The sequence below is a fragment of the Nicotiana tomentosiformis genome, chromosome 4 (genome assembly GCF_000390325.3).
Source record: "Nicotiana tomentosiformis chromosome 4, ASM39032v3, whole genome shotgun sequence".
Lineage (NCBI taxonomy): Eukaryota > Viridiplantae > Streptophyta > Magnoliopsida > Solanales > Solanaceae > Nicotiana > Nicotiana tomentosiformis.
In genome coordinates this window covers 5,320,512-5,332,220 of record NC_090815.1, presented here as the reverse complement: position 1 = coordinate 5,332,220, position 11,709 = coordinate 5,320,512, and the positions used below count along the sequence as shown (strand labels likewise).

Sequence of the window (11,709 nt, the reverse complement as noted above, 5' to 3'; positions counted from 1 at the left end):
ACGATCATGCGAAACTCCTTTATATTTCTTATTACTATTCTTACATATGTGATGGCTCTTTTATATATAATTTTATGACATTTATAAATTTAATTTTAACATACAATTATTTTCAAAATTTGAAAAATAAACTGTAAACGAAATAATGCAAAAAATAAATGATGACCTGGAATGATCCAATAATTTTAGTTGAACTTGCAATTAATCAGGAAAAACTCAAAATCCTTATAAACTTCAAAACAAAATGCCTGCCAACTCTAAACAATGCTTATTACTTTCTCTACTAACATTTGGAAGCAACAATCAAATATATTAGAGAATAAATTGAGATTTACAAGTACCAATGTAAAAGATTCTGACTTTGAATCTTAAGCCTCATTCCTCTAATTAATTCAACATCGAAATGTTTCGTAGGGTAACGTCGGTTCCTATCCCCTAGGGGATTTTGATTTTTGCTGAAATGGCGCGTAGTTTAGGTTTTTATACGGTGTTTTTGGTTAATAATAATAAAAAGATATTTTAATAAATAATAAAGGGGTAATTTGGTAATTTGACTTTTAGATTCTGATATATATATAAATCTTTTTAAGAAGTTGGCCCCTACTATGCCAAATATTATGGTCCAACCACAAGGAATGCATAAGTTCATTTGAACATTGATTTGAGAGAGAATGAAAAAGACAGCCAACTATTCTTACACGAAACACTGAATTAAAGGATTTGAAAGAGAATGAAAAGTATAGCCAGTATTTCCACATGAAAGCTTGAATTTCATTTAACCTGCTTTATATGATTATAACTGCTCTTGTTAAAATACAAACATAAAGCTAAAATAAGTTAAAATGAACACTCCAGACAAATTTTAAAAAGCCATATAAAACATTATGTATAGTTATAGCAATGTAAGGTTAGTCAACTGTACAAATACAACACAAGTACATGTCCTCATATGCATCATTTCCGTTCTTCAGCAGCCAACTTATCAGCCAAACCTGAAACAAGAAGTGATACCGTTGGTGTTTGCACTAGAAACCAAGTAATACACGATAGTGTCTGAGCACCAATTATTCTACTTAATGAGAATACCAAAAGATTGCAAGTCAATTCGAGTTTCCAAATGAGGTCTGTAATACCCTCATGTTAAGGGTAGCGAAAGGAGCCAATGATGAATTATTAACATGTGACTATGTATTCCAACCAATAAAGGCCTGGCAAGCACAAGCTTATAAAACCCAGAGAAGCTCACTAGCTGAACCAGGACCCAGCCAACGACACACTACAACAAGTATTGTGGCGTACCAAATATGGATAGCTTTAGGAAACTAGGTCTGATTTAGGGGAAAATTTCGCTGTCTTTACCTTAATTTAGAGGATGCTCTTTGAACGAAATGAACTTTCACCCATAACTCAACGCCAGTACTGGGCCCAACGGTGAATTGTCTCAACCATTTGTGGAAATAATGCACTGACACTTTCATTAATAAGATCCTGAAAGAAGTGAATGCACTCCTCATCGTCCAAGTCTAACCGAAACTTCTCTTGAAGCTAATAAACATAAAGAGTTAAAGTCAGAAGATGGAAATAAGAGGAGCGATCAACGCGAACATGAGAGTTGTAACATAGATAAATAAATAGATAAAGCTACCTTAAGAATGCCCTTCTCAGGATCAGAAGCTATGTCAGGAATATTGGAACCGGCCATCAAATGAAACAAATTTAATATGAGGTTGCTTGATTTTCGTAGAATGTTGTATGCTTCACAACAATAGGATTTGAACCTGGTGTAGTACTGACTGCAAGAAAAGAAGAGGACAATTTAATATTGCTTTTCAAGTTTCATCACACACTTTCCACAATGCCTACAGAGGATTTATAAATGGAAACTTCCAAATCAGGACGAACTTGACAAAACTCAGTTTGGATCTTGAGACAGGTTACTTCAAAGCAAAATTAGGTACCTTTCTGCTCCACCCATAGCTTCAACCATTTCTTTGCAAAGCTTCATCGGCGGTGGAAAGGGCTTAGGATCTCGACCTAAAATGAAACCAAAATCAACATGGAAAAGGCGCCCATCATCTCTTAGCAGAAGATTGTCAAGATGCCTGCATATCAGAAACATGATTATTATAGATCCAGTTAAAAAGAAACATATCACTTCGAATAAGCATGGTAATGGATGTTAGAGAACCAAGAGATCAACCCTTAATTGCTGATTTCAGTTTTAATCATTAGAAGTTTCATAAGAAACTGTGACTTGCCCTCAAAGAAACACACGTCTACACTTACATGGTAATGATATTCTCTACACTTGACCGAGATTAAGTTAGACGTAATTGACTTAGCACCAAATTAGCTGTCAAATATTTTATCTATCTAAACTTATCATTCAAGACCAAGGATTTTAAGATTACCAGAAATCCTGCACCACATTATCTAGAACTTACAATGACACTTCAATAGTGAAAAGAAAAGGAAAGAGGGAAGCAAGAATTCCAAGTTAATAGTCACCTGTCCCCAATGCCCAATATGTACGTGATGACGGAGTATCCAGCACAGCTTTTTATAAACGTCTCAAGACATGTAGATGTAATACCAAATGGTCCATTTTCATCAGGATGAAACTTCTGCAGGTAGCTTACAATGCTTCGATGCTCTGAAATAATCTGATAAAATAAACTAAGAGTAAATTTAGTTGCAGTTTAATATAATATTTGTATGTAGAAACTTTTTTAAGAACAAAATTCAAATTGAAAATATACTACCTCATCTATAATTCCATTAAAGAGTCATAAAAAAGCACAAGACGAGCGATTTAACGTAGACTATGATGCACATTGACATTAAGCACGACCATGCTCTTGAAGCTTTATATGTAAAAAGGACTCAAGACTATAACAGAAGTAATTCATCTTAAATGCAGAAGTTTGAGAGTCAGCACTTAGTGCTTTTACTGTCATTGTAGGTTACATACCTGTGCCAAAGGCTTAGACGGGATAAATTCCAGCATGCCCTCATCGTGTCCAGTTGCCAATACTCTGTATGGAGTCAAATGCAAATCAAGATTCTCCAATTTGAGCAATCGATCCATAAGTGATACCATTTGGACAACCTGCAAGAACAAGAAGTCAGTACGCTGTGTCTTCAAACAGGATCACTAGAGGCAGGAAACAGTTGCCCACCCATCAGTTTTCTTTTTCTCTCAGACACTTTTTTAAACATAAATCTTACAATATTTAGTTGGCTCCCTCATGAATTTGAAACTAATTCTGATGCCAAAAACTGAAGGCAAGGTATGCCTCTATCTGTAAATCTCATTTCCTTTCTCATGTGAAAGTTGGGACAAAAGAGAACTTGTCCCCTCGGAGGGAGACAGACCAAAGCACATCACAAATGAACCCATTGTGTCTAAATGGTTACAGCAAAAGCAATGTACAATATCAAGCATATACCAGCTGATCTTGTCGAAGATCATCTCCTTTCTTAAATATGATCTTGCAACATCCACCATTTGCTGTTCGAAATGCCAACCGTAATGGATGCAATGCACTTTTAAATATTGAAGACTCTGATGGGATGATCCCTGTGATCAATAGATCAGGGGCAAGAGGAGATCGAATCGGCTGCAAAGCATCAATGATCAGCATATTATGATTTCAGAAATTGACATGCAATATACATGTATTATAGACGTTTACAAATTTAATGACAGGCGGACCAGTCGAAAAATGTAATTACCTCATCAAAGTAAGTGAGCTCGCTGAGGAGGCCAGACAGAAGATGTCTAAGCTTTTCAATCTTCTTTTGTGTGCCACCACGGACATTTCTTACATCTCTCATTATAGAGCATAACTGAGCAGTCAATTCAGTCTGGCGCACTAAGCTTTGCCACAACTTAAAGCCATCTTCATCTCCACTTGCACCAGCCCCTAACTATTATGACATATATGCAGTCAGTAGCCAGCACAAGCAACGAAGAATAGAGAGTGGAAGAAACCACTGAACACGCTGTTATTTACTCCAAATGTTATCATATCTGCTCTACCCGTGGCAACTTATTCATAGGGCACTTAGCCAACAATTCAAGTCTTAAATTTAATCTCAATATCCCCATTTACCTTTAAGGAGACAACAGTTTATAACGCCAATTTTCCCCTGGAGGCCAAGCTTTTCCCCCTAATTTCGAAACTGGAAAAGGGTCGGAAGAACTGACCTTCAAATTTATCTAAAGCTAAATTTCCCTCCAAAGTTTTTTTTATAAGTCAAAAAGTTTCATTAAAAAACACCAAGTTGGTATCCAAAATTATTTACAAGATGTCGTGTGACTCTGCTTGTACATTGTCTTCCGCCAGTTTCACCAACTATCCATACAACATGTTCTTTTATCCTTATGCAAAAACTACAAGTGAAAAAAGATCTCTTAATGCTTTCCAGATCATTCTCATAATATGTGTCTGTGTCTGTGTATATACATATATGATATAATATATGATGTATATAACATAAACACATATACATATTTATAATATATATGTATCTCCGTTGAAATGTCAAAACCAAGGAAGTTTTTAAAACTAGCATCTCACTCAACTCAAGAGTTCTTTTTAATATAACTATCTATATTCAGACACTTATCACAACAAGATAATCTAAATAGCCTATCTAATGACTAATGATATAATAACTGTCTCCCACCTTCAACATGCTTTCTTCCAGAATCTCATAGGTACAATAAAAGCGTTTTGCATATGCAGGATCATGAAGTTCCACTGCTACAAACCACCGGAGAAAGCTTGCCAACTCAACATTCCTTAATGCTGCAAAAAATACAGAAAACGAAACGATTACCTGCTTATCCTATAATTGAGCTATGGATCTTCACGATGCACCTAGAAAACTTTCGTGTATATTACAGTAAGCATACAGCGTTGCACAAGGAAATGAGAAAGGCGAGATTTGTCTGAACGCTCAAAACGAAGAGCTTGAACCAACTGAAGGAGGTAGCACTGAAGCTCTTCATCATCAGCTCTTTCAAGAACGCTAACGGCATAGGCACGGACCTGCCACATTATTTCAACTTAGAACTCCTTCAAATCCGAATAAGATGTAATAGCTGGCGATGATAGAAAAACAGCAAAAAGAAAAAAAGATTTATCTGAAATGACTTAAGACATACAACTTCAATTATCGTTTAAATGAAAAAGAAACCCGTAAATAACCATGAGAGACATTTTATAGAAAAGATTTCCATTTCGAGAAACTATTAAGACCAGTGAAGAAGCAAGTAGTATCAAATTTTACTACCAATTCTCAGCAACTTTATGAAGAATCAACAGCCTACACAATTTTGTTCTCACTAAACAGTTTCTTTTCTTTTCCTTTGGTACTACCGTATACTCGTAGCCACCTGGGAGAGAGATTTCAAGAACCTTGACTTTGAGGGCAGCATATTTAAGGTCAAGTATTTATCTCCAATAAAACTCCCTGTCCCAAACCTGTAGAATTTCTGGAACTATATTTCTTGGATGATACTCTTGTAAGTAGCTATTTTCGAGTGCACATGATAAAAGCAAATTTCCTGTAAATTTTCACTTGCAAGGATAACTGTCTAACTCTTACCTCTTCACTCTCAAAGACGGGAGATAGAAGCTCCAATGCATCACATAAGTCAATTGATTCCCACTTGTGCATCAGTTCTAAGGCTTGCTTTGCTTCCTGCATAAAAATTCAAATTTTGTCCTTGAAATTGATTTAACTTGGTCCATGAAAGTAGTATTTGTGCACAAAGAAAATATTCAAAGTCTAAAATACTAGTCAGAAGACTTCCACAAACTTGATGTACTCCTCTTTTCCAAACAGAGAAAAATTTGATTAACTCATGCTCCAGATAAATACAAGGATTAGCAAACAAATAGAGGAAAAGTGGAAGCCTTGATCAGAAGAGATCAATTAAGAAGATGCATATCGTGAACAGATGATAGCATCTCCTCCTTGAGACCGTATATGCCGGGCTTAACTGAAACAACTAGGGGTTATATCGAGTATTTTCTCAAACAGTATAAATATTTTTTTGAGATTAAAGGATTTTCTCAAATGTTGTATTCAGAGAGATTCCTTCAGGAGAAGTACTGAAATAATGCAGAAAGTTTGCAGTTCGTGTTCAATAAGCCGACATCCAACCCTATATGTCTCTTTCTCTATTTCATTTTTTATGTCTACTGATAGTAAATTCAACGTATGTGAAAGCACAGCCGGTCCTAAACCCGAACAAATGAGGGTTGCAGTAGATTAACAGCCAGCATAGGAATAGTCTAATTAAGATGAATCCTCCAAATAGTAAAGATATCTGGAATAGAGAATACATATAGCCGACTCCAACCAGTTTGGGATTGAGGGAGAGTTGATTGAGATATAGTGTCATAGTCTCGCTGCTTCCTAATGCCAAGCATTTCGACAAGAGGAAGAATAAAATTCTGTCACTACTTGAACTCTCTTTTCTCCCTCCCTTTTTTGTTTTTATTGGAGTGGGATTATCAAGGACTATTCTGTTGTCCAGCTTCAGTTATTGGGTTTTAGAAAGGAGAGAAAGGTGATTTAAGGGAAAGAGAGGCCTGTGTTATACCTGGACATCACTCCATTCAACACATCGAAGAAACTTAGTCAGAGCCCGTTTCTCGGACATCAACGAGAAACGGAATTTCCAAAGCAGCTGCCTCTCGTCTCCACTCAAATTTATCGTTGGAGGGTACTTCAAAATTCTTTGTATTGACCTAATAGTCATGCAATATACAACTGGTTACATTCTACCAAAGGGATACAAATTTTAAATAAAAAAGAAAAACAAGATACACAAAAAGCAAAGAGAAATAGGAACTGAATGTAGAGTAACTCAGTAACATTAAGGATCATGGAATCAGCAAATTGCATAATTTATAAAATTGTACAGACAGAAGGCATCAAGATAAGTTACTGAATCTGAACAAGCTACAGAAATAAGCACAGAAGAAGAAACTAGAGAGAGATGTAAAAGAGAATGGAAGGACAACCCTGTTTCTAAGGTTAGTGCTTAGGATAAAAAGATCAAGGTTCTTTGATTGCTCAAAAATCTGACTAAACTACACAATGTACTATTGGACATCCACACCCCAGACAGTGGTCTCCAACAATGGTGGAGAAAGAAAATACATTGAAGGATTAGAAAAGTGAACACAAAGTTTAAACAAAAAGGTTATAGGTGTGGATTCAGTGGAATGAGTACAAAGGACTCATATAGCCGGCTCCAACTAATTTGCCATGGGGCATAGTTGATTGATTAATTGATTGATTGAAAAAGGTTAAAAAATTTGGTTTGTGTCTTACTTTCGTTCTGTAGAACTTGGTTTAAGATCTCGGTCAATGATGCCACGATTTAAGCTCCTAGCAAGCTTTAGTTGTTTGTGCTCAGAGGGATTTATTTTTCCCACTTCTGGATCGTAGACAGTAACCAGTTCATTCGTTGAAGCAATAGGAGATGGTAATAAGAAGTTTGCTCCTGATTCCTACACAATAAGGTAACAAAATCAACATACTGCACCTCATTGGAAAAATACCATGCTATAACACTACGTTGATAGTCACGAGTAAAAGAAAATTATGAGCACATTTGGCGCCAGATATTAGGCTAAAGAAAATGCTAATATGAACTCTTTTAGTACCAGAAATCAGTTGGCAAAAAAGTTAGGTGACAACCAGGTAACTAAACCTAGAAAACAAACTCTGGCAAAAATGTTCTCACGTTGGGATCCTGCTGGTTTTCTTTATCTCATTTTTTATCCTAGTGGGAGGTAGCAGGTACCTCGTGGAATTAGTCGAGGTGTGTGCAAGCTGGCCCAGACACCACGGTTTTTGAAAAAAATTCCCTCATGATTTTGTTCCTATTTTATTGGACTTAATTGAAGGACAACATTACAGATTTTCCTACTATGCTCCCTTAGTTGTGTTGTGCTTACTTTTCATCTCTTAGCAGTGAACTATTCTCATCTTTTATTCTCTGCAAAAAAAAAAAGCAACACGAAAAGCTGTCATGTTCCGCAGAATATCAATTTTTTTCCGACGTGCTTCGTATTCTATGTTAATCAAATTACATGAAATACATGTAGAAAAGTGTGGAATGCTTGATTTTGATATTTGGAAAGTGATGTGAATGTGTATGTATGATTTGGGCATGAAACATGGCTTGAAGGGATTGATTTGGGCAGTAACCGTGTGCAGCCCTTTAGATTTGGATCATGACAGAAATAAGCCGTACAAAATCTTCTATAGGAACTGTACTTATCAAAACAAAACAAAAAATGTATACGAACAGTGAAATAAAAGGAGGAAAGTCAGAAATCCAACAAAAACTTGATGAATAAGAAGAAAGATTAGCTGGCAAATCATAAATCATATGTAATAACAAGAAGAGCTTCCAGAAAATTAAAAGTAAAATGGATATATCACTACATACTGATAAAGAGATACCTGGAAGACAACTCGGTGTTCAAAACTGCAAAAATCAATAACCAGATATAAATGAGAACTTCCATTTTGACTATTTTCAGACTCCTTAATTTTCTCCATAGCTTTAAATGCAAGGCGGTCAAGCCAATCAACTCGTTGAATCTGCCCCCTCTCGTACTTGTTAACCAGTTTTTCCAAACGCTCCAACTCCCCACGTTCTTCCTTGGGGACCTAATGGAAGTCAACCTTGGTGAGTAAGTAGAAAGTTTTCCATAGCAAGTCTCTTGCGAACAATAAATGGAAACCATGAAGCTAAGCTAAAGATCAAAAGAAACCTTTCCAGGTGTAGTTGTATTAATAGATCCATCTGCCTCTTTGCCTGGCCAAAGCCTAAGCTTATGTTTCCCTGTCTTTAGCTGCTTTTTCATGTTGAAGAGATGAATTGTCGCCCCGCCAATCAATCCTTCACCTTTCCCGCAAGAAACATCCCAAACCTTTAAGTGAAAGGAGAAACCCAAATTAACCATATCAATCTAACTTAGTCGAACAAGAAAGCACTGTTGGGCAAATGTCGTTGACCCCAGGATTAGACCCAACCAAATCCGAATTTTGAAATTCTCTGCAATCTAATTTAGTAGATTTGGTGTTCCTCTAATGCAATTCAAGAAAGAAACATGAGTTCTTTGTGCAGACAGGGCATAACAAGTACATGTAGGAAAAGTGGATATACTCAAGGTCTTGCTTTGCCAGACAAACAAATCTGCACAACACTATGGACACGAAACAAAGTTAAGACACATGTTAAGATGGTTACTAATAAACTCAACAGAGCATTAAGCTTTGGGTTAAAGAACTCCTAACTAATAGTAAATAGTCTTTTTATAGCTGAAAGGAAGATAATCAATATGCTCTCAACTCACTGTAAATGCAACAACAACAACAACCCAGTAAAATCTCACAAGTGCGGTCTGGGGAGGGTATGGGGAAGGTAGAATGTACGCAGACCTTACCCCTACCCCAGAGGGGTAGAGAGGCTGTTTCCGAGAGACCCTCAGCTCAAGAAGACGAAAAAACTCACTGTAAATGCCAGTTGTGAATTTGCAGTTAAGTCTCTATACTTTGTACTCAATGTGATAAGTTCATTCCAGCAAAACGATGGACCTCTTGATTCCAGCCTGCCCAGGGAAAGGTTCTCAATTAATAATTAAGAAATTAAGTTACAAACTTACAATTCGGAAAGACTGTTCTTTCAACTCCAATTTCCATTGTAGTTAAATTAGAAACTGTCAAACACATTGTCCTAAATGAAACCTTGTTCTCATGGAAAGCCCAAAGGGAGCACCATCTATATACAATGTACTCTCCACATATAGCTCTGGCTTTTTCTCCTCAGCAGTAGAATCAACATTATCTACACAAATTAAAAGGATAGAAAATTCGTAAATGCAGAGGTCAGACAACTGTGATAACCAACAATACTGTCAGCCCATGATTGCATTTTCACTAGATTTAACAATGATTCTCTCCGCTTACGCAAAATTGGCTAGTCTACTACTACTCCCTCGGTCCCATTTTATGTGACACACTTTCATTTTTAGACTGTCCGGAAAAGAATGATACCTTTCTCTTTCTCCAAACAATTTTATCTTATAATTCCCATTTTAACCTTAATGACATAATCTTATACCCACAGAAATGTCATGACATGTTTCAAACCGCAAAGATCAAAAGTCTTTATTTCTTCCTTAAAATCTATGCCAAGTCAAACACTTAACATAAAATGTAATGGAACTACGGAGGGAGTATAATTTAGCTAAAAAATCGAGCTTTAACGATCCATGAAGCTAAAAATAACACAATGAGCGACTAGTCCAAAATCCTAGTAGGCAAAAAAGTTAATAGAGTCTAAAAGGCTTAAGCATATGGAAAGAAATCACTAGTGTTATTTGCCTACACTGGGATTTCAGACATCAGACCTTTTTTTTTATAACTAAGAAATCTCAAGGGCCACTGGCACACTTGGTTCTAAATTGATGGATAACGGGTCCACCCCTCTACGCTTTTTCACTTACTTATCAGGCTTTTGTCTGCCGCATAGGGTTCAAACCCGTGACGTACTCCTAAGTCCGGACACCAGATTTAAACATGATCATCTCAAATTAACAGAAAATTGTCTAGTATAGTACTATAATTTAGCTCAAAAAACGAACTTTTAACTATAAACGCATATTATCACTAAATTAAAAAAAAAATAGCTTTCGAAGAAGCGCAATTTAACAACCGAATAAAGAGAAGATAGCAGATAAATTTTATGGTAAAATAAGAGGGAATTAACCTGAATCGGAATGTTTAGGCGTTAATAATTTGCCTTCCAATTTCTCAATACGGAAAGTGACAGGAAGATTGATATCACAAGATAAGAAAAAGCGGAACTCGTTTCCGCTCATGGCTTTGATCACAAAACTGTAGACGAATTTTTCAAACACTTTGTTCTAAGCTGGGTTTTGGATTTTCGCGAGTTTTATTTTTGCCGTGTAAGTTATCAATGGGTACTGAGAAAAAATGACACAATTGGTCCTTATATTTTGGAGTAGACTTAAAATAGTCCCTTAAACATTCTCTTTAGCAGCTTTAATCCTTTTAGTTTGCCAATATTAGTATTTTCGGTCTCCGTTAAATATTTAATAAACTCTAGTTGTCAGATATTTATATTGAACTTATATAGTATGAGAGTATAAGTATTTAATTTTAAAATAAAAAGTTGTATATCCAAATGTAGTTGATTACAAGGGTTTGTGTTTAATTTATCAAATATTTTAATTATATCATTCTTATACGTTGGAATCATTCATATCCTTATTGTTAGCAAATTATATTATATTTAGTTTTGATGCTAATAGAGCTCCAATGTGGATTCTAACCTAAGTATAATCAACTAGTGAAGAGTAATAATAAAGCACAATCGAAATCGGATGGATAAATCTGAATCGTTGTCACAAAGTATTTGACATGCAAAATTCATTTATTTTACGCTATATTTCCTTTAAGGTTAAGCACATAAGACAATTTGTTTGACAAAAAGAATTATAATATGAGTGATCCAAAGTATACCAAAGGGTAAACTTAAGATATTACATATGTATAGTAAAGGGTATTATGTTCTCCTTTTGTTTCAATTTATACACATTGCTACACTCATAGATGCGTATGAGTCTCTCCTCTATGTTACTTTTT

General features: G+C 35.7%; 1 protein-coding gene across 2 annotated transcripts; it reads right to left on the bottom strand.

The window, feature by feature from the left end:
- Positions 1–749: 749 nt before the first annotated feature.
- Positions 750–10,990, bottom strand: LOC104099989 (phosphatidylinositol 3-kinase, root isoform). Of its 2 annotated transcripts, XM_070199506.1 has the most exons (18): positions 10,811–10,990; positions 9,787–9,886; positions 9,554–9,650; positions 8,811–8,969; positions 8,497–8,706; positions 7,357–7,535; positions 6,620–6,767; positions 5,617–5,712; positions 4,922–5,057; positions 4,693–4,814; positions 3,736–3,930; positions 3,450–3,620; positions 2,972–3,109; positions 2,509–2,663; positions 1,959–2,102; positions 1,646–1,793; positions 1,360–1,545; positions 750–992 (listed from the first exon to the last, which is right to left on the bottom strand). In XM_070199506.1, exons 1-17 carry the CDS (start codon positions 10,920–10,922, stop codon positions 1,408–1,410), a joined length of 2,448 nt encoding a protein of 815 aa, XP_070055607.1. In that variant the 5' UTR covers positions 10,923–10,990; the 3' UTR covers positions 750–992; positions 1,360–1,407. The 2 variants fall into 2 exon arrangements, with proteins under 2 accessions (XP_070055607.1, XP_018627567.1); XM_018772051.3 differs by lacking the exon at positions 9,787–9,886 and having other exon boundaries at positions 10,811–10,948.
- Between the last annotated feature and the right edge of the window lie 719 nt (positions 10,991–11,709).